This window comes from Cyprinodon variegatus, unplaced genomic scaffold (assembly GCF_000732505.1).
Source record: "Cyprinodon variegatus isolate N-32 unplaced genomic scaffold, C_variegatus-1.0 Scaffold104, whole genome shotgun sequence".
In the NCBI taxonomy this organism is placed as follows: Eukaryota; Metazoa; Chordata; class Actinopteri; order Cyprinodontiformes; family Cyprinodontidae; genus Cyprinodon; species Cyprinodon variegatus.
The window spans coordinates 1,466,527-1,489,012 of NW_015150557.1; the positions used below are offsets into that span (position 1 = coordinate 1,466,527).

At 35.3% G+C, this 22,486-nt stretch overlaps 2 protein-coding genes across 2 annotated transcripts in view; both read right to left on the minus strand.

Moving 5' to 3' along the window:
* The window catches only part of mcph1 (microcephalin 1), a 39,711-nt gene extending 26,437 nt beyond the window's left edge, over positions 1 to 13,274 (minus strand). Inside the window, exons 1-13 of the mRNA XM_015374525.1 lie at positions 13,175 to 13,274; positions 11,502 to 11,557; positions 11,327 to 11,418; positions 10,617 to 10,735; positions 10,425 to 10,509; positions 9,586 to 9,697; positions 9,366 to 9,497; positions 9,180 to 9,260; positions 7,953 to 9,059; positions 5,711 to 5,826; positions 551 to 588; positions 261 to 423; positions 90 to 167 (exon numbers count right to left, since the gene is read on the minus strand). Of these exons, the coding sequence (XP_015230011.1) occupies positions 90 to 167; positions 261 to 423; positions 551 to 588; positions 5,711 to 5,826; positions 7,953 to 9,059; positions 9,180 to 9,260; positions 9,366 to 9,497; positions 9,586 to 9,697; positions 10,425 to 10,509; positions 10,617 to 10,735; positions 11,327 to 11,418; positions 11,502 to 11,532 (2,154 nt within the window). The 5' untranslated portion in view covers positions 11,533 to 11,557; positions 13,175 to 13,274. The remainder of the gene's footprint in view (positions 1 to 89; positions 168 to 260; positions 424 to 550; positions 589 to 5,710; positions 5,827 to 7,952; positions 9,060 to 9,179; positions 9,261 to 9,365; positions 9,498 to 9,585; positions 9,698 to 10,424; positions 10,510 to 10,616; positions 10,736 to 11,326; positions 11,419 to 11,501; positions 11,558 to 13,174) is intronic.
* Positions 13,275 to 16,105: 2,831 nt separating this feature from the next.
* On the minus strand, positions 16,106 to 22,151 carry LOC107084586 (neuropeptide Y receptor type 1-like). The gene is made up of 2 exons (XM_015374493.1): positions 22,007 to 22,151; positions 16,106 to 19,330 (listed from the first exon to the last, which is right to left on the minus strand). The coding sequence occupies exon 2, from the start codon at positions 19,281 to 19,283 to the stop codon at positions 17,949 to 17,951; it is 1,335 nt and encodes a 444-aa protein (XP_015229979.1). The 5' UTR covers positions 19,284 to 19,330; positions 22,007 to 22,151; the 3' UTR covers positions 16,106 to 17,948.
* Between the last annotated feature and the right edge of the window lie 335 nt (positions 22,152 to 22,486).

The window sequence follows — 22,486 nt, forward strand, 5'->3', positions numbered from 1 at the left end:
ATTATGCTAATAAGAGTTTTTTAACTTTGAAAATAACTGGATTAGATTAATGGATTAATTATCACTGTATGAATGTAGTACGGTATTACCTGTGCAGCAGGAAATTGGTCTGAAAGCTCATATGGTTCCTCTGGAATCCACTGTCTTTGCTCCAAACACCACAGAATCTACTCACAAATAAAGCTTACCGTAAGTCAAACATGTTTGAAAGATCTTGGGTTTTCGGAAGTGCATAGACATGGCTTTGAACATTTCCATACCCATTCAAAAGACAGGATCCAGCAGCCACGTGCGATACCCAACAGGATGTTCAGAGTCCGTCTGTGTCCCCCAGACACTACATGAGTTGTGCTCTCACACACTCGGTCGACGATTGAAAAACCACCCAGAGCTTTTACCACCTGCACCACGGTCTGCTGCTTCCTAAAGGAGGTGAAGGGGGCAAAAGAAAAACCTTTCATACTTTTTTCAAACCAGTTCATTCATGTATTTGAAGTAGTTTATGTAAAGCCTATGTTTATATTGGAGCTAACAACTAAATAGAACTTACTCGGTCGGCATGCTGGTCATGACAAGTGTCCTCGGAGGCTGAAACAGAAGTTAATAAGAGGGGTGACTTGGTTAATCTCAAAACAAGTAAAAAATTATATTTTAACATACTTTTAAATACATACAGTACATGATTCCAAACATCTATTTGTGAAGAGTGAATTATAATCTGAGTAATTGGAGCCCAATTGTAAATCTGTCCCTTGATAACAGCAGACCATCCAGGCACATAGTTTGGCAGCGATACAGGGAGCCATCATCGACACAAACACCTCAGCGACAGCTACAAACAGGACCACCAAGCCCTTTTCCTGTCACACTCCACTATCTCGTTTACCAGCTGGATGTCAAAGGTTAAGGCCTGCTGGCCACAGAGGTGTCAAAACAGTACACAACCCCACCCATGCCGGTTAAACACCACACTATTCCTGACATGGTACGTTAAGAAGTCACTTAGATGATAACATTGCTGCTGCACTCTTGCTTTGCCTCCGTGGTTCGGTATCTTTCTGAGAACAGTGAAGGAGGGTTTGAGTTTTAACGGAATTACTGGTCATTAATCTAAGAGGGTGGCTATAGAGAAGTACAAGAACCTAGAATATTCCGGTAGCTTTTCCGGAAAACTTCCTCCAAAAATGACTTGACATTGTTGTAAAACACACACATTTTTTGGCAGCTGGACAAAAATCCAGCGCAAGGGTGTGAACCGTGTATAATGAGCCTGCAACAAGGAACGGGTATAAAATGCAGCAAGTTTCTTGCGTGCAAATGAAAGACAATTCAGCACCAGATTACCTTATCTTCTTTATACTTTCTAAAGGCTATAGATTGGACCCAATGCCTTTAAACAAACAGAGGAATAATAATCAGCAGCCTTTGCAAATGTAAAAATATGCTTGACATAAAAGTTAAAGGTGTACTAATTAGGATAAATCGGCTGGAGAAACTTTCCTTTATTCAACAATTAAACATAAAACAAACAGTCCACATGTATGCCCCTCACCTTTATCAAATCATTTTTAAACCCCAAAGTGCAGAGAAGAACATCCTGTCAAGTCTGTTAGTTGATGATCTTAAACACAAAGCGTGTTTTTATTTTTCTTATTCATAAACAGAAAGAAAATCTAGTATTTGAGCTTCTAATCAACAATCAGTTTTGATCACTGAGTTTATTGTTTGAGTTTTATCTAGTGGAGCTCTCCACCACTGAAATACTTTTTTTTTCTTAGAAGATAATTATCAAACATTAACAGGGGAGGGGAGCCACTCCCTTTCCATCCTTTCATAAACTGATGTTCTTGTTGATCGTGTTGATTCCTCATGTATCCACAAGTACTGTAAAGGTTAACATTTATAGGACACGGATTCCCTGGTTTGATTCAGGTTTGGTCAAACATAGAAGTTGAAAGTTTAGATGATGCAAATACTTTTGATGACTTGGAAAACTAAACAGTCCAAATACTTCTAATGCTGCCTCACATGCTGTAATCATGTTATGGAGGATGCAAATGATTTTACTTTTAAAAGGATCCATCTTTTTATAAAGCAACCCATAAAGTTATTATTGTTCCATAAGGTATGTGAATGATCAGTATGAGCGGTTACAGCAAATTTAACAACAGAATGCAAATTCCGAAAAAAATTAAAAACAATCCACTGGACTTGGTTTCCTAGTTGAAGACGTTTCTCTTCCCATCCAGAAAGCTTTTTCAATTCAAAATGTCAGGAATAACGTTGAGTTCGAGATGAAGGGGCCCACCCATTTGGAATGGGGGTTGCTTGGCTTCTGTTGTTAGACTGCAATACCCCATACCCATCTAAGTGTCTGAAAGGTCGGTCTTTAAAGGTGATTGTTGGCCTGGCTGAATAGACGAGGTTCTACAGTGTGTAACGGGAAGGGATTAACTCAAAATCTGCATTGTAAGTTTTTGGAAGCTGGAACCTGAGGCCACCCCCTCTGCTTAAGGTTGGTTTTTCATTCTTCCTGACATTTTGAATTGAAAAAGCTTCCTGGACGGGAAGCGAAACGTCTTCAACTTGGAAACCAAGTGCAGTGGATTGATTTTTATTTTTTCGAAATAACTATGACCTGGATAATTGAGAACCTTCACCAGCATATACAACAATGCAAACAACTGTCCCAGTAGCAACATGGTTATCTATCCAGGAGGAGTGAATTCTGCAAGTGAATGACTGCATGCAATCTGCTTGATTTCTTAGAAAACGTTTTTTTTTTTTTTTTTTTATACCAATTTTTGTAATAAAGTAAACGACCTGTATTTTTTATCATTGGTTTAAATTGGAATAGATGTAAATGTAATTTGTCTACATAATTCCATTGAGTTGATTTTTGTTTTGGTAAAACATCTTAACCAGAATAGGTAAAATGAATAGTTGATGGATATCAAATCACTGTCTGAGTAATTAGTTCATCAAGAGTGATAATGATATTAAATATGAAGATTAGGCCGAATTGGACAAAAATCCAATGAAAGGGTAATCACAGTAATCATTTCACACGTTTCTGAATCTGATTAAATATTAAAAGACTGTTCAGAATATTTACCAATTTCTAGGGCTAGAGTTAATTGGCTGTAAAGTCCAAGAGTATTGGGAATTGTGTCGATAACATTGTTAGATTCAGTGATGATCATATAAAGCAACATTTTCCTTAAACTTCTGTCTGTCTTCCATGAAGGTCATAAAAAACACACTTCTAATGGCCTTTGCTTGCATAACACTTTTCAAGTCAAAGGACCCAAAGCTTTACACTACATTCATCCACACACTGATTGTGGTAAGATATATTGTAGCCCTGGGTCAGTCTGACAGAGGTGAGGAGACAACAAAACTACACCACCAGCACCCTGACCAGCAGCAGCAGGTAAGGCAGGTGAAGTCTTTTACTACAACCACAGAGCTGGAAAGAGTGGGTGCTCTGACCTGCAAACACAAGACCAATCCCTACATCCTGATAGATAGCCCCCCTCCGCCCTTTCCCCCCAAAAATTGCTTTTGCTCATCATGTTATTTCAAGTCAATTTCTCCCACAGCTACAGGTAGGTATGAAGTATTTTGCAAGATCACAGAGAAAATCAACACATTTTTTCATAAGTAGTCTAAGATGATAGGGGAATAATAAAGAAAGACAGTCCTGTAGGAAAAAATAAAACTGAAAAACAAACTGACATCAATCTCAGCTGCATGCGTTCAACAGATGACAGCTAAAATATTTTGATAAAATAAAATACAACCGTTAAACTAAGCTTATTTCAGTTTTTCCTTTATATACACATGAATATTTACTGCATGCAGCCTATAGTGCTCCTACATATGTTCTTTCAGTTTTTAACTCATGTAGATATTTAGTGAAAAAATTGCTGAAAACAGCATCTGACTGATATCAGATATCGCCTATAATTGATTTTTTAAAGAGATTTTAATAATGATAAACAAATTCTACTATCAAAGGTAAGTGCAAAAAGCATGGATATATAATTTAATGACAAATTGTATTTGTTCTGTTTCAATAGAACTAGAACATAAAATGAGATAAAATATAATGTAATCTATCAGTCTTTAAAGGGTTATAATGTTACTTCTAAGGCTTTGGGTATACACAGCAAGAGCACTAATCCAAAAAGCAAAAAAATTAAACATATCTAACAGTGATGAAGCATCTGACCTACGTAAAGTAGTCCAAGAATGATTAACAACTCATCCAGGAGCTCACAACAGAAACCACAACATTTAAAACACCACAAAGGATGCTGTTATTTTTCTCAGTTAAGCATAGTTCTATTAATCTAAACTGAGATAAATCACAGTAAATTTTGCAGTGTTAAAGTAACCCTTTAAGGGTTACAATTTATCACCAATCCAAGTGCATTTGGTCCCACTCTGAATTAGTGTTAAATTAACTCTACATAATGTATATCTTACTCCAGCTGTGTTGTAATAACTCTAAAAGAGTCAATGTATTTTGACACTACATATTTAGCACTGGAATTGACTGTGTAGAGATGGCAAAATGGCATAAATAGGAGAGTTTCAATGATAAAATCAAAGCTGAATGTAAACTTAAAGGCCTCCCACATTTTCAAATAGTTGTTAAAAGCATTTAATGTTGTGGAATAAAAATGTTAAATAATTAGACTTCAGCACTTGTTTTTTCCAGAGCAAGCTGGTGGTTGGGTCAACAATTATCTGAAATGTAAACAGTGTATTATCTAAATAAAACAAAGAAAACACAGGAGGTCATCCAAGTATCTATGTTAATAAAATCTATATTTCTCTTTTCCCACACTCATCCGGATGTGGAAGCAGCTTATTAAATTTCAACACCTGTCCAGAGTCTTCAAGACTGCGTAGGAAGCCCTACTTTTTTAAAGGCATAATTTACTGATTTGTCTAGTTAAGCAAAAAAAAAAAAATAAAAAATGGATATTCTATTTTTTTTTTAGCTGTTTATCCAAATTCAGCATTAGTAACTGCCAGAGTTCACAAAGTAGAATATTTGCATTAAAAGGTAAACAAAAAAACAATTATGACAGAATCAAATGACAGAATACAGTATCTCTGAGGGAGCAGTGGTGAATAAATGTGATCAGTGAGGGGCGTAAAACAAAGTTGAGCTGTTTTCAGCTACAGCTTGTTGAGGTTAGCAGCGTAACGTAAACAGAGCAGCAGGTGCATTTCCAAAGCAAGGAAGTTATGCTACTATCAAACAGCCGAAACACAGGAAACCCTGAGGACCAGAAAGAAAACACTCATCTAAATGAATCCAACGCCTTCAGCAATGGAAGCATGTAAGTCCTTAACGAGGAAATCCTTACTATGGAATTAAAGAAACAAAGGTGATGGTCTGTTTACTTCCAAAACTTTTTATATCACAAAAACAATCCAATTTTTTTGGGAAACAAATACTCTTCGGCATGTATAGCTATGAGGAGAGAACAAACATATCCCTAGGAAATACTCCGTCTCAATATCTATTCATCATTGATGTAGGAAAGTGAAAAAACAAACAAAAAGATCGAATATCATGACAAATTTAAACCAAGGTATGGTTTTCAAATTCATCCAATTCCAATAAAAATGACCTAAACCTTTACACTGAAATTCAATATAGCTACAAAAAGGAAGCATTTCATCTTTTTACCTTTGTTTTATTAACCATCTTCTGAAGACTCAAGCTGTCTTGCTTATTGTGATTTTCTTCAGCAACGGAGGAGATCTCTGTGGAACCAGCTGCGACGGAGTATTCATTTCCTCCACCTACGTATGAAAACAAGACAAACTATTTAAAATAGAGATGGGTCGGGGGGTGGGTTCTCTCAAGCTGTCTGACAGCTGTCGGTCGTGTTTTAGCTCATTTTCACTGTTATCTAACTCACAATTGTTCATTTAATCTTAAATTGTAGGATTTTAGACCACCAAATGTTTAGAACAGAGGAAACTGCATCAAAATGAAAAACCCCTGATCTCTATTCCATCTTGTTTGGAATTTGGCAAACTAATTTATACAATAAGCATATTTTCTTGACAATCTCAAATTAAAACAATTTAATCAGTGTCTTTGGTTATGTATTTAACACCTCTCATCTACCCTAAAGTGAAACATAATTCACACAAATAAAAAACATTTCTATCCAACCTCTAAGTATTTTTTATTAAATAAGCAAATTCCATGGCAAAGTCCCCAATACCAACTAGAATAAATTCAGTTTAAAAATGACCTCAGATTAACATATTAAGTGACAAATTAATTATTAATCAATCTAAAGACTGTGGGGAAAAATGTGCAAGAAAATTAAAAAGTCCCAAACGAAGACAGACAAAATGAACCCTTAAGAAATTACAGAAAGAACTGAGGAGAGTCCAACTATTGAAGCTAAACGGGTAAGGGATATCTTATATATATATATATTAGTATAGTATATATAGTAAATATATATAGTATGTATATATAGTTCAGGAGGAGGCACATAGTTTAACAGTTTGGCTGTCTATGGAGAGAAGGGTCACTGCATAGCTAAGCCTAACTGCTCCAAGGTACAAAGTTAACTTCATATCAAAATGTTACCCAAATACATCAAATAAGTGCTCAAAAGGTGTGACTAACATTTCGTATGTTATTCATACAAGTTTTCAAAGAATGCAACTTAACATCTCCTCAGAAGTAACAGATATATCCAAAATACACCAATGATAGATAAACCTGCAGTAAGAATGTGTTTATCCCTTCAGCATAAAGTTGATTGGACGAGTAGATGGCAGAAAACCTGTAGGACATCCCAAAATTGCCCGTGTTTTAACTTATCTGGACACATAGGCCATCAGTTCTAATCTTTTTTTTTTTTTCTTTGTAATTTAATATAAGCTAAACGAAAAACTAACCTTTAAACTTTAACAAAAATGTAAATTCAGGAGAGGACTAAATATTGATACTCCAACTTAAAATGGCTAAAATTATACAGGTATTTCCCATCTGGCGTATATGAATAGACTTTTTTTTTTTTTTTACACTTTTTAATGTTTTTAACCAAATAATACCTCACAAAAAATAATTGAAAGCTGAATAGAGCCCGCTGAGGACTAGAGACAGCAGTGATTTTAGAGATTGTAAAGAGAAATACATTTTTTTAAATCTTCCTCACTGTATGGAAAATAGTACACAAGTGGAGGAAATTAAAAGCTGGTGAAATTAGAAAGTGTTGCTACACAGGCAGGATTTTGATAGAAAAAAATATATATATATATGATTTTGAAAACCCAAAAATGTCATTAAAGGACCTATAAGAGCTGTCACTACTGGCATGGAAGAAAAAGCCTTAACCAGAAAACAGAACATGTTCGTAATAAACCAGACAGCTTTCTAGGAAAAACAAAAACCATGTCGACTATAAAGAACGGAGGTGGAAGGATCATGATGCGGCCCAGGCTGGATAGATCAAGGATCTTGATCTCAATGATATGCTTTGGGGTAACTTTTTCAAAGGGAACATGGTCAACTATTATATATATCTATTGAGGTGTTCTTTATTTTAAATAAAGAACAGTAAAAAAAAAAAAAATTCCTTTTAATTTAAAGTGTTTTCAACTTGTAAAGACACCTCAAATCTCTGGATAAAATTAACAGATCAGGCCTCATTTTATGGAAAATCTTTATTATTTGATTCCATTAACAAAAACAGCTAAAAAAAAAATCTTTCTTTTAAAAATAATCATAATGAGAATTTGCTCTTTGTAAAAACAGGTTTATTTTTAAATACTAATAAAAATCCACCTCCACTAGCACTGAAACACTGTTCCTTTTAAGTTTATTTCTACAGATTAGATTTAAAAACAATCACAGAATTGCAGTGCCGGCTACTGCAGATAGCAATGCTTGTACTACTCACTTTCGGAGCTATTATAAACTGCAGTGAAATCAGCTTTTTTCTGCTGCTCTGATTCTGGGATGTCCTTTGCTTTGAAGGGCAGTTTTCCTGATGTAGATGCTGATCTCCGCTTTTCTGTATCCTTAGCAGTTTTAGTGGTGCTTGAAACATCCAGAGAGCTTTTTCTTCTGGTTGCTTGATTCACATTAACGGCAGAACTTTTAAGTCCTATAAGAGTGTGTTTCAGATCTCCTTGAATACAACTACCGCTTCCACCAGATTCACCATCCACATTTTTTTTACACCGACCTTCTCCCATGTTCATCTTTTTCTTTTCAGATCCAAGGATGTAACTTCTTCTTTGCTTTCTCCTTTTTGGCTCAGGTTCTAACTCAAAAGGTAGCTTAATGGTGCTCTCCATAGGTAAGCTAGGCAAAAGAGGTCTTTTACGATTGGCCGGAGAGAAGTAGTCCTCAAACACATCATTATCTTCATTGGTGGAACCCGAGGGAACATGTTTGTGCTCACTGGACAGAGTGAGAGATTGCAGCAAGGTAGAAAAGGATAATCTGTTTTGTTTTGGTGTTCTCAGTTCAGTTTTTTTTGATAGGGAACTTTTTGTAGACATTTCAGTTGGAGCGAGAGCTGCTGTTCCTGACGATGCAGGGCAGTTTGAAGACTTTACAGTATCAGGGCAAACTTCGGAGTCAGTGCCTGTACATGGCTTTTCTTTCCTGACTGTTGGACTTTTATGATCAGATTCTTCAGGTAACGGCCTAGTTGGTTTGACATGGGCCTGCCTTCTCTGTTTATGGGGAGTTACGCTTTTGCCTGGAGTGTCCTGGACAGGACTCTGTGAAAAGTCTCCAGTTCTAAAGGCCTCTGCTACTTTTTTTCTTGCTGAACTTCTTCTTGGCTTTGTTTGTTTCTTATCTTCTTTATCCTCTTGATCATCAAAGCTAGACACACTTGAAAACCGTTTTGGCACATTGTGGCAGGGTGAGAGCCATGGCTTTGTAGAGTCTGGTCTAAGCTGACTGTGCTCTGCGGCATTAGCTGGTCTCTCCTCTTCCTTAGCAGGTGAGCCACCGGGTTGGGCAACGGAGGCATCCTCAGCCTCGTCATCCGCTGTGTAATTGAGATTACAAAAAATAAGATCAGAATATTTCTTTTGTGTTATATATAGTTAAAGTACAGTATTTCAGCTCAGGCAGCTGATGAGGATAGGATTAATCTCATCTCTCTTACAGGTAGATTGAATGAAGGTAGGTGTGCTTCCAAGAGAAGGCTTCAGCCCGATGGGTGAGCAAGAATCAGCATTTTGTGACGCTGAATAGCAAAAACATTTTAATTAACTTATTTACTTTAAATGTTCTGAGAAGGTGTCAGAGATTGATCAGTTTCACATAACATACACCTGCAGCTTCTTCTTACCTGTGGGAGAAATGTTTTCCCGCGTTTCTTTCATCTCTTTCAAGCGCTGTGCCATGTACTCTGACCTTTTCAAACCAGGGCTGTAGATTATTCCATTCTCCTCATCGATGATGATCGGTGAACGATCTGCAACTGAAAATAACATCAAGGACAAGATGAAGCATCACATTGAAAGCTGCAAAATAAAAATAAAAAAAATCTCTGAGTTAAAACCTCTTACCATGAGTTTCTAATGGAGGCAGAGCTTTCACCATTTTGTCAAATTTCTTCTTCAAACGCCAATCATTTTCTACTGTCTTTACAGGAGTATCTTTTGGCACCATGCAGCGATGCTACATGAATCAGAACAAACTTTTAATAAAAAGCAATAAAACACATGACAAACCCCTCCCCCTTAAATCTGCCCAATTTCATATAGAATATGGCCAAGTATTGGGACATACTATAAATTCTACGTATGAGTATTTTTTTATGCCTGTCAAAGCTGAGGTGGGATCTTTCATATAAATAAAAGAGTCAAAAATTAACCAGAAAAATTAAGCTTAATAAAATTACAGTTTTAGACTCCTAAGCTGCTGCTTATGTTTCCATTAAAACAGTGAAAATAAAGACATGGCTTTATTAAAAATGAAAAGAATATAACAGAATTATATTTTTCCAAAATCACAAATTTTTTATTTTTTCAATACTGAATTTATTTCCATCTTTATGTTGTTCATGGTCATGTAAATCCAATATTAAGACATATTTTTATCTAACAAGGAAAGAGTAAAAAAAAATTAGAAAGAAAAAAAATATTCTGTTTCCTTTGGGAAAAAGTGTTTTTTGATCTGAAAAATTTTAGATAATCTCTTAAATATTGAAACTAATCAACATGATGAAAAATGAGGTGGTGTGAACCATAGTTCAGATTTAGAGGATCTTTTTTATTTCTGATTTATTTTTCCTTTTTACCACTTACAGTACATTTTTTTTTTCCTTTTATGATTCAACTTCAATATTAACTCTTCACCCACACGTTTAAACAGTAAAACCCTTTGAAAATCTGAGTCTCCTCACCCGCCTGTTTTTCATTACAGGATTTCTTTCATCATTTAAGGCTGGAAACAACTCCTCATCTGCATGTACGCCTTCATCATAACACCTGGTCACAGTACAAAATAAGAACTGCATGAGAACAACCTCTTTCATTCTTCAAAACACTGCAATAACTTGGCAACATTTCTTTAACTAACTTAAAGTGCCTCTCACCTTCCGACCCAGAGAACAGACACAAGTCGGACATCAGTTTTCTTAGCTTTCCTCCATGTAGCTTCATGTCCATAGTTGAATACCACATGTGTGACCTGCTTACTGAATCGTTTCAATACCTTTAAAAGACATAGGGTAGAATAAGTGATGGCAAACACACAGTGTAGATGTTGGCGCACACCACGAACTCTTACATTTCATACTTACATTTTTCCTGTTCTACTTCAGTTAAGAGAACCAAATATACTTATAATTTCACTAATGATGAGCAATGACCCTATTGAATTCTTACAGATTATTTGTAAGTGGTTTACAAACAGCAAAGTCAAGATTTTGGACAAGCCATCATCTCATTGTAATAAAAAATGTCTGCAGAACTGAAAAACTGTGCATGAAAAAGTGACGGCAAAAATCAGACACTTACACTGATTCAATTGAGAACCAGATGGAAGGATAAGCAAAACATCTGACACAAGTCACACAGCCAATATAGCAATTACACAGAGTGAAATGGATACTGAAAACTTCCACATATAGAGATACTTCACAATTACTATTATATTAGCAATTGGATACCATTTTGGTTATCCTACCTCACCAAAAAACTAAAAAAGTGTAGTCTATTTAATGTGAGAGATTGCAAGTATCTGGGTTTAACTGTACATCAGGTCTTAACACCGCAAAATAGATGGAGAGACGGGTTGTTTTACCTGAGCTCCCATTTCCTCCAACTGCTGGATGAAAGGTTTTGAATAGTTTGCTCTTTTATCAGAGGACCACACATCAACATAGGCAACCACATCTGAAAAGACATTTGACAGATTTACATATTTCGCTTCTAATTTCAGAAATCATTCAACATACTCACAAATAAAAAAATAATACCTTTAAGAACTGAACTTCTGCTTGAAGCCATCAAAGCCTTCTTAACTCTTCAGTCACTATAAAAAAAAGTAAGAAAAATGTGTGAAATTTAATTCTGTTTTAGAGACTCTTTCATGTCAACAAAAAAAAAAAACTTTTAAATAAACACTGCTTCATCAATGGAGATTTTAAATTGAGCTAGGAGGAGGGCTGAAAAAATTAATTTGATTAATCGATTATTGAAATAATCATCAACTAGTTTAGTAATCCATTAAAAGTTAACTGGAGTATAGAGTTTCTAAAACATGCCTTTAGCTGACAGAGACCAACATAACCAACAATTTGCAATTAACATTAAAAACAACAGCTATTTTGTCTCTCAAAATGCTCTATCCAGAACTCCTCAAATGGAAAAGTGGTAGTTTCACCTGGCTTAATTTCATAAAAAGTCTTCCTTAAGGAACCTTCGGCTATCCCATTATTAATCACTTAAGCCAAAAAAATAATTGACAGAATTATTTATTTGCAAGATAATCATTAGCTGCAGCCCTACTAGAAACCCAGCATCAACCATAGTATACCATAGTATAACCCAGTTTCAAGACAGTCTACTAGTTACTGCTTTTAATAAGCTACCATTAAAGGAAATTGCAGTGCTAACAATCAAAAAAATAATAATAAAATGTCTAATTAACCTGTTAAGAATATACAGGTTCATAAAAATCTGTTGTGTATCTAAAAACAGAGGAAATAATTTTATCATATAACAGAGACAAGAAAGAGCAAGCATACCATATTGTTTTTTGTTTTTAACCTAAGTATTTGTATTACACAAATTAAAATGTTATCATCCTGTTATTCACGGTATGTCTACTTTAAATTTGGTATATAATAAAATAATATAAAAAAGGTCAATCTGATTTGTGTGGTATTCCAAGTATAAATGCCCTCTGCGGGCATACAGAAATTATGAGTTGGATAAAGAAATGTAAAGGGATTAATAACCTTGTTTACTTTATGTTTGATTTTCATATATCTAATTAAGCAGATAAGACAATATCATAAAACCTTATATATATTATATTTCAGTAAGATGTTCTGATTCCAGTCCAGATTTTGTCTGCCTATTAACTAGATTAGTAAGAAATTAGAAGCACAGGATAAAAAGATTTTGATCTGTTGTGGAAGTGGCTTTTTATCCTAAAGGAAGAATTATGAGACATTTCCAAACTATTACAGGTTTATATTAAAAGACAGTGGCGGTAGAAAATATATTACCGCGAGTTCCTTTTTAAATAGTAGAACTCGAGTCATACATTCATCTTCTCTCTTAAGACAATTAAATGTCTTGAATATGACTTATACAACTTTTAATTGAAATTTCGTTTTGTACAGCTTTCATGACATTTCCATTTCATATGATTAACCAATCCAGTTTAATTGGGGGCTTTCCTTTGCATTAATTTTGAATGTACTCTCTGTTCAAATTACGCAGGCAGCAAACTAATGATTCTAACAATACATGCATCGTAGATAGTCATAGCCGTTTCTCTGCTAAGTTAGCAAAGCTAGCCGTTAGCACTGTGCTAGCGTGAACACTTCCGTCACAAAATATTATTCGTTTTACTTTTTCGAATCAGTACAACCATGTGGCAGTAAACACTGAACAGTATACTTTAGTAACTGGTACTCACTTAATGTGTTGACGAAGGTTTAACGATATTAATAACAGTCAGTGAGTGAATGTACTTCGCGCCTGTAGTTTGTATCCTAATGCATTCTGGGATGGAAGGAAATGATTGGCTAACACGTCACACGCGTCGTTCTTTAGTTATGGAGTCGGTCACCATGGATTGTATATTGCATATACCGGTATGACCATAAGATTGTCATATATGGATTGTTGCTGTGTACAGAAACTTAAAAAAAAATGTTTAAGAGAAAAATCCACACATTATTACTATTACTAAATAGAGCTTCATTGAAAATGAAACAAGTGGCTTAAAAAAGATGCAATGTTTAATTCTTTATTGCACAGAGGAGATATAAAGCATAGCATTAGAATAGTACTGCTTTGTTATTTATTATAATGTCAAAGATTAATCATTCCAGTAAAAAAAACACAAAAGTTTAATCATTTACTACCCAGACAGAGATGTATTACATGCATTTAGATTTTAAAGCTGATGTGAAACTCTGAATTCAGTTGCTCTATGAATGTTAATATTGCAGAAAATAGATAAAGGTTTGGAGCTGTTGGTCTGCTAGAAAGTATGAATCCTATGAAAGTGCTTCACTGTGTTTATCTCTGCATTCTTTCTTTTATTTTTTTATTTCTATGATTGTTGTGCTCAGATAACACACTCTATGAAAAGCCACCATCTTTAGCCATTACATGCTTGCCCTGCTTGTTGTTGGGACAACTGTCAAGGCAGCAGTCATTAATTTCCTGATTATGTTGGACATAAAAGAGCTATAATATAAAAATGCCCTTTATCATTATTATTTCAAATAAACTAATTTGTTTTCTCATTTAGCAAAACCTAAGCAATAGTATTTGAATTAAACAAAAATAAAAACCTTCAATGTATATATAAAAAAAAAAGAGTCAGTTACCATGGACTCCAAGAAGGAAATTTGTATGGTCCTCCTTTTTCTCTGATATTACCTGGAAAATAACATGGCTCCTTCCACACAAATTTGCAATTTCCAAAAAAATAAAAGAAATCCAATATAAAATTATACATAACATTTACCCTACTAACGCTTTTTCAGCAAAATTTGTTAATATTGATGTCAACTGTGTATTCTGTAATACTGAGGAGGAAACAATTAAGCACCTATTTTTTTAATGTAAATTTTCACAGATATTCTGGAAAGAAGTTGAGGTTTACATCATATAGCACTCCAACACACCAATTAAATTACAAGCCAAAGAAATCATCTTAAACTATACTAATAATGATAACAAAATGCAACTCTTGGTTAACTTGATTATTCTAATTGCAAAATTCCACATACACAAAACCAAATTTTCCAAAGGTCGACCTTTCTTCCCTGTGTTTGAAAATGATTTAAAAAATTACTTCAATTTTATCCAAAGAATCAACAATAAAAAATGCATACACACTGTTAACGTAATTCAGGAAATATTTGGAGAAATGTAATATATCTTGCCTTTTTTTGTTTTGTTTTTTATTTGTTGTTGTTGTGTTTGAATCTCTTCCGTTATCTATTTAAGTTAAAGTATGTTATATTTTTATTCTAATTGTACTCCATCATTGAACACTTACTTTGCAGATACTGTTCTATATCTTGTGATATTTTTTGTTAATGTTTTGTAATTTGCAACTTTTCAATAAAGTTTTGGATTAAAAAAGAAAAAAAGAGTCAGTCACCATGGAGACAAGGCTTAATTTCCTGTCTCTCAAGGGATCCTCATGCAAATGAATGAAGTATTGCCAAAAGTATTTGGTCACTTACCAAGAGGACGAATTCGGCTTTTCATGACTGCATGTTTGGTTATTGATAAACCTTTTCCCTGCATAAAGTCTAGATGTTAGGCTTAAGGTTTTATAGAGCATTAGCTAAAACTAAAATTTTGGTTTTCTCATCAAAGTGCAAATCCACTTGTGTAAAATCTTTAGAGAACAGTTAAGCTGTTGTTGTGGGAACAGTAATCCATAAAAAAATATATAGTATGTAATCAACATGTAAAAGTAGACAGACTAATATTAATACTTTTTTGTATACCCATCAGTGACATAAAAACTTGGTAAATAATAAAAACAGTTGCACAGTACAAACTTTTAGAGAGAATACATAATGCAGGTTTTGAATAATGATGTCCTTGAGCTGCAGTCAAATTTTTTATTGTTGAAACTACTCAAGAAATACTTAAATATGACTATATGACTGGTACCATAATAGGTTGCTGTTTCAGTAGGTTGTTCCGTTCTTTTTTAGAACAGTGTGTGGGGACAATTATTCAACCTTAGGAAATCATGAAGTACAGAAGACTACTTCATAGAATTACAAACAATAATGATTTTTTTCTTAGGCTAATGCATTTATCAATTATATGAGCCATTCTAACTTTCTTTTACATGCTGCAGTAGCTACATATTTATTATTTAAGGGACCACATTAGAAAGGTTTGTCTGTTTTCCCCCGGCCATTATGAGTGGTCCCTTAAAGAGCCTAAATGGATGTTATTGTTTCTGTGTGAAAGAATAAATGTATTAGCATATCTTAAGTGTGTTGGAGATTGTATTGAAGTTACTTAAAAAATAAAGAGCCGAAAAAAACATGCTCTACACCAGACACAAGTTAAAATAATGAATAAAAATTGAGGTATGTGACCACCAATAAGTAATGCAACATGGCTGATAACTAGTACATAATAACTATTTAAGTAAGTCATATTAACTGATATAGTGGCATTAACAATTAGACATACACTTAAATTATATTTAGTTATACAACATTATACTGAAAAGGACTGACAAACTACTTTGTGTTTCTTAAAGGTAAGAACATTGTAAGATAGCATTTTGAAGGTACATTTTTTTCTTTTTGAAGTTTAACCAAACTAAGACCACTGTTATTCCAAGTCAGTTCAGTTTATTTACATAGCACCAATTCACAACCAACAATGCCTCATTTTCATTACAAATCACTCAGTTTAATCTAACCATACAGAAAGTTTTAAAGTCAATAACCTACATTCCAATTACATCCTAGTCACCACACAATGCTTTTTAATTCAGTTTTTTTTAAATTGGTTATAAGGTATAATGTAGAAAGGGAATCCAGCAGATTGCATCCAATCAAATACCTGCAGCATTCCCTCCTAAATAAAACAGTTTGGAAAAGCTTGAATGATGTCATGAGTTTGTCAGTCTCTGATAGTATACATGTTGTACATTTCAGTTAAACGATCATCCAACACGCTTCCTCCTGATATTAAATCATAAAAAAAAAAAAAAAAAAATGTTAACTGGGCAAGAGATCATGAGGACAATTTTAAACCTCCATATGTTTTCTAAATCCTTGGGAACAATACATTTCCCAAATGGTGCCTCATTTATCTGTTTAATCAATTACAGGCAAGCATTAACATCATAATGATATTATAAACATTTTAGGTTGAACTGTGCTTATTTACTTCAGAAAAACAGAAGAACAATATGAAGATACTGCCAGGAGCTTGAAAGAAACTGTCAATGTTAAAAGTGAAGTGGATCTGGTACTGACATTGGCTAAAAGACCACTTAGTGACTGGAAAACCATTACTCCAAAAACAATATGAAAAGCTAGATTTTAGTTTGTTAATGTGCTCATGAACAAAGACCTTACATTTTGCAAACCTAACACCACCATCCGAACCATAAAGTATTATAGCTGCAGGAGAGGCTGCTGTTATAAACAAACAGGTGTCAATGCAATGAAAGAAGATCAAGAGGAGATATTGAAGCAACATATCACAACATCGGAGTGTAAGCATGGGAAAAATAGGTCGTAAAAATGGACTGTGATCCTCTGCATTCAAACAAATTTGTCACAAAGTGACTTAAAGACAACAAAGTTCATATTTTCAAAGCCTGGTAGTAAAAGCTAAAAACGTGTATATGAGCAAATGACTCTAGTTCTGACAGGTGGAAAGGGGTAACGCTTTCAAGAAGCTTGCATGAGGATGTCTAAAATATTTGGTCAAAGTCATATATTTCAAAATAAAATTTACCGAAAACTAATGTAAAGTACACAAACTTTTCAATTTAAGGAAACATTAAATCAACCTATTAGCAACTTGGCTTATAGGTAACAGTAATATTGTTTGTAAAGCTAAAAATTGAAGAAATCTTTTTATTTATTTATATCACAAAGTGAGTAAAACATTTCATGAAAGTACAGATGGACACGAAATTGTTAAACAAAATGTTTGAGCAGTAAAACCTCAAACATGCAACAATTTTTCTGGACATGTAAATTAGCATTATAAAGTGATTCCTACTACTTTTCTGCTGTTCAGTTTCTCCATAAGCTCATAACGAATAAATAGACATTTTAATATTTATACAAAACAAAGCCCAAACACAGCTAATAAACAACTTAGCTCATCAAAAGAAATGTAAACCATGTTAATAAGCCATATATTTTTACCTTTGTCATAAAGCACAAAACTACCCATATTATTCTTGACTGTAAAAATCACATTTACATTGCAAAAATGCTATAACCACAAAACATGCTGTAGCTGTGATAGGTGTTTAACCAAACATCTTTTTAACAACCTTAAACTAAAACCTTTAAATTACCTCTAATCTTTTAAAACAAATACTTTTATTAGTTACCATGTTAATTATATGGATGTACAGATTAAGAAGAACTAACACAGAAATACACACTACATGAACTGAAGTTTATTTAACTAGCTCCTACTTTTGAGACATGAAGTATGCATGAATGTCACACTGAGTTGCTTCTGCACTGAGGAGGCACAGAGGTGCGAGACATTTCCATGTGTACTGTGGACATGGGAAAACGCTCAAACTCTTCTTCTTGTGGGAAACAGCGACAGTGGAGCAGCACCTCCCGCACTTCCTGTCGAAAGTTGGAGTTGAGGAAGCCGTAAATGATGGGGTTGATGCAGGTGGAAGACATGGCCAGGAGGTGGCAGAGGGAAAAAAGCAGGTTGTGGTGGCAGACGGGCAGAGCCTCCAGGTTCCAGTCGGCCAACACGTTGAAAATGGTGAGGGGCAGCCAGCAAAGGGCAAAGGCTGTTATGAGAGCGACCAGCATGATGTTGATTCGCCGGCTGTTGGTGATGCGCTGGTTTTCTGGGGTCCTGGCACGGTCCAACATGTCTTTGCGGTGACGAAGGCGAACAAAAACCCTGACATAGCAGAGTAGTACCAATAAGAGTGGACCGCAGTATTGGAAAAGAAGAAGCCATGTGGTGTACGCTACCCTGTGTTCATGAGATGGCCACTGCTCCACACAGGCTTCCATGTGTGGGGAGGTGGGGACATAAGAGAAGAGAGAGCGATATATATTTAAAGGCACAGATGAGTTTCTGTAGGAAGGTGAGACAAACTGGGGAGGAGATGCATTGAGATAAACATGGGGAGACAGCTGTGGGTGGAGTGGTAGCACTACATTGGTATATGGCTCTTTAGTGAGCAACTGAAAGGCTAAAAAAGGCGTGGATGTGAAGCTGGCAAGCACCCAGATAAAAATGACAGCCATGTAGGCCTGGGGAATGCTTGGTTTCCATCCAGATGGGTTAATGATGAGCTGATGTCTTTCTAAAGCAATGAAAACCAAAGACAGCACTGACACTGTCACAGAGACGCACTGAATAAACGGCACCAGACGGCACAGCAGAGACCCAAACACCCAGTGGTCCATAAGTGTATAAATGACAGTGAAGGGGAGACAGAACACACAAACCAAAATGTCAGAAAATGACAGATTGCAGATGAAAATGCTTGTGACATTGACTTTCTCTCTGCGATGGGTGATGATGCAAATGAGGCCGATGTTCCCTACCAGCCCCAGCACCATTGTAACACTGTACCATACCACAAGGCATGTCGTGAGGATGGGGGACATGTGGCATTGCTCTTCGTGCTCAAGAACAGAGAGGTCTGAGATAATGTGGGTTTTGTTCGTAGACCATCCCTGTACGGAGTCCTGATCGGCCCTTTCCTTCTCCCAAAGCAGAGAGTGTGAAGCGGTGGAGCCACTGAAGAGCAGAGGTAATGCTGGTGTAGGTTTGCTTGTGTTGGCACTGAAGGACATCTCTCTCTGGAACTAACCATCCATTCCAGTCTACTTGAAACATACATCTGAAAAAGAGAGGTAAAAAAAAAAAAATAATTAGGTACAATGAGTTTTACGAGTTTAAATATCTATTCACAACAGATTGTGTGTGAATTATATGCAAAAACAAAATATTTGGATAGATTTGTTAATGCTAACCCTTGCCTAATGATAAAAAAACTTGCAATATTTATGTCTTGTATTAAGGTTTTTTAGAAAAAACATAATCAAATCGCCTCTGAGATGACTAATGATGAACATCAGTGATTGACAGCAATGGATGCACGGTCCCTAGTGATGCATCTTCTGAAGGCTTACATTATTTTTCAAATGTCAGTTGAATTGATTGCCTTGGAACATGACTGATCTTTCATTAACTCAAGCAAGAGCTTGGCAGTAAATTAAGTGAAAAAAATGTAATTCGGCTGTCAGAGGAAAGTGCAATAACTGGTAATATCGATCCAATCCTATCTATCAGGCTCCTGGCATTTTTAAGTATCCTGTTTAGAATCTCTTAATAAAATACAGTCCTGATCCATATTTTCCGGTGCTTTCTCAGATTTCCTCATCTGCTGTACCAATAGTAAGAAAATGAAATCAGGCAATAGACTAACAATGATGCAACTGTGAGTATAATTTATTATTATAAATTATAAATATTATTTTATTTTCCTTTGGGATTGATAAAGTATTTTTAAATTGGATTGAATAAAGTTTATAGATAAAAAAAGGGCTTACAAGATCCTTCAGCATTATACAACGCTGTAATTGAAACCTTTTTTGTTATGTATCTGTCTTCCTGCTGAATGTCTCCTGACTTCGCCCTCATCACTAGAAGGAGTTTGTGTCTTGATATATCTTGATTGTATTTAAGGAACTGTTTATAACAAGTGAAAAAAACCCAAAACGTGATATTTGGCCTCTAAAATACACTTTAATGGATCTGTATCCAAAGAAATTGAGGAAAAATGCTACTTTAAACAACTACTAAATAACATAAGGGGACAAAATAAAGTTTTTATTGACTAATTTGATATTACAACCAGCCCTTCTTCACTGTGTATTTGCACAAGCTGATATATCTCCTGTAAAGTCATTGCCCTTAAAGTCACATGCTTTTCAAGACGAAGATAACAGCTTTGTGATTCTAAAAATTACCTTGCATACCCTGCAGTAGAGATTTTGCTTTTGCACAGTGACTGATGTGGTACGTCAAAGTGAAGGGGCGTGACATTGTCAGACCCCTAAAAATGGATTCAAACTATTTCCCCTCGATCCTCTGCCATGTGCTGTGAAAGCCAACATCATAAACAAAATGAGACTGTCACTTTCTATTAGCAGCACATGCACTTGTCACTTCACGCTGCCTCCGTACTAACCTATCTTGTCAGTGTGTGGACTGAGCTGTGGGCAGCGTGGCGTAGCATTGATCATCCTTTGTTAAAGGGGTGCCTGTTGTATTGCCACCACTGGTTAGATGTAGAGCTAAAATCAGATATTCACCAGAAACACTGGAAAAGATACCTGTTGCTTTGAACAGTTTCACCCTATAGGATCTCAACCATAAGCTGGACATTAAGCTTGTAGTGATATTTTGATGGCCTCATCTTTGAGCTGAATCTCTGTTGGGTAAGAGAACATCAAGACCTGCCCGGCTCCATCCGCCCAATTTTATTCTTCTTTTCTCCATCTACAGTATCTTCCATCTCTCGGAAAATAGCAGACATAGCAATGAACAAATGGCTAAATGTAATTTTTGCTACCCTTGTTTTTTTGTTCTTACATTAAAGTGGCAACATGTTTTTCCTTTATTAATCTTAAAGTACCTTTTTATTTGCTTTGATGTTTATTAGATATCTTTTGTCAATGCATGGCATCATCACATTTATTGGCGACTATAACCCTTTGATGATGTTATGAGAATGGTTCATGGTAGAATATTTATTATAATAATGTGCAAAAGCCATCAAAGTTCAGGCGTTTAGGGGATTTAATGCTGTTTGTCTACATAGGAATCACAGAGAAAAAGAAAACCATAAGGACACAGCTCATCTGAAACAAAAAATGTTTCATGTTAAAATCAAACTGCTTATTCAAAGCATACATTGTGTTTAAAAAAATAAAAGCTGTGATCTTGACTTTTTCTTTCCTACTTTGGTCTTTCAGTATCATGTCAAACATGAATCCATTGAGCACAGATCTAAAGAACTGCCGACATGATAACATTTTTCTCCTCTTATGCTTCTCTGTGTTAAGATAGCAGAAAACCGTCTGCTCTACTCATCCTATGATAATGACCTGAGGTTCATTGTTCTCTGCTTGAGGTGTCGTGGATTGTAGGCGAGTCCTCTAAATACATTTCCTTTGTAATAATGAATTTTTATCTTCACATTTTTATACAGCCCTGCCAGTAAGTCTTGTTTCCTCAGGTTTTCATTTATTTTTGCTTCCTTTATTCAGTTTAGATGCTAAAACTGCACATACATCTCATAAAATAACGTCAATCATACAGTAATGTTTAAATGCATCCCTCAGAATTAGTTTTAACCTAAATTTACACAAAACAGCTTTATGTCTGAATACAAAGCAACATGATCACATAGAAATAATCCACACTGTTCGCAATTAAATATTCCAAATCACTTCAGTTGAATTATTATCTTATTCATTACATCATTATTGTCTGGAAGACATTCACTCACGTGTGGCGGAGGCTGAACAAAGAGTTTCTGTGATTCCTTGAAGGCAGGAGAAGATGCTCTGAACAGGTGTGAGTCCACAGGGTGGAGAGTTGTAGAAGGAGCTGAACATCATAATAGCCGGAGCCTTTCTGGCAGAAACAGCAGTGGTGGGAGAACAGCTATAATTGGGCTGTTGGAGCCATTTGGGTGCAGGAGACCCCATGAGGGTCGATCTTTGCTGTCACACAGTGGTGGGATCATTATATTACATCGGCTGCTGTGTAGACTGTGGGCCAAACATTTAGCAGACTGAAAAATTACAGCTGGAAGCTACAAGGTTATTACCAGTTGAATTTAAATCAAGACAAGACAAACTATGATAGCTGCTGTAATATGTTTTTCATTGGCTATGAACTGTGTGTAAGCACTGTTACTAAATGAAAACATTTCACACAAAGAGGAAAAAAGCATATTGAGGTTGAACTAAAGTTGTCTCTTTTA

Bases quoted from the DNA above. Each gene is read 5' to 3' on its own strand.
- LOC107084586 (XM_015374493.1), bottom strand. From the start codon at position 19,283: ATGTCCTTCAGTGCCAACACAAGCAAACCTACACCAGCATTACCTCTG.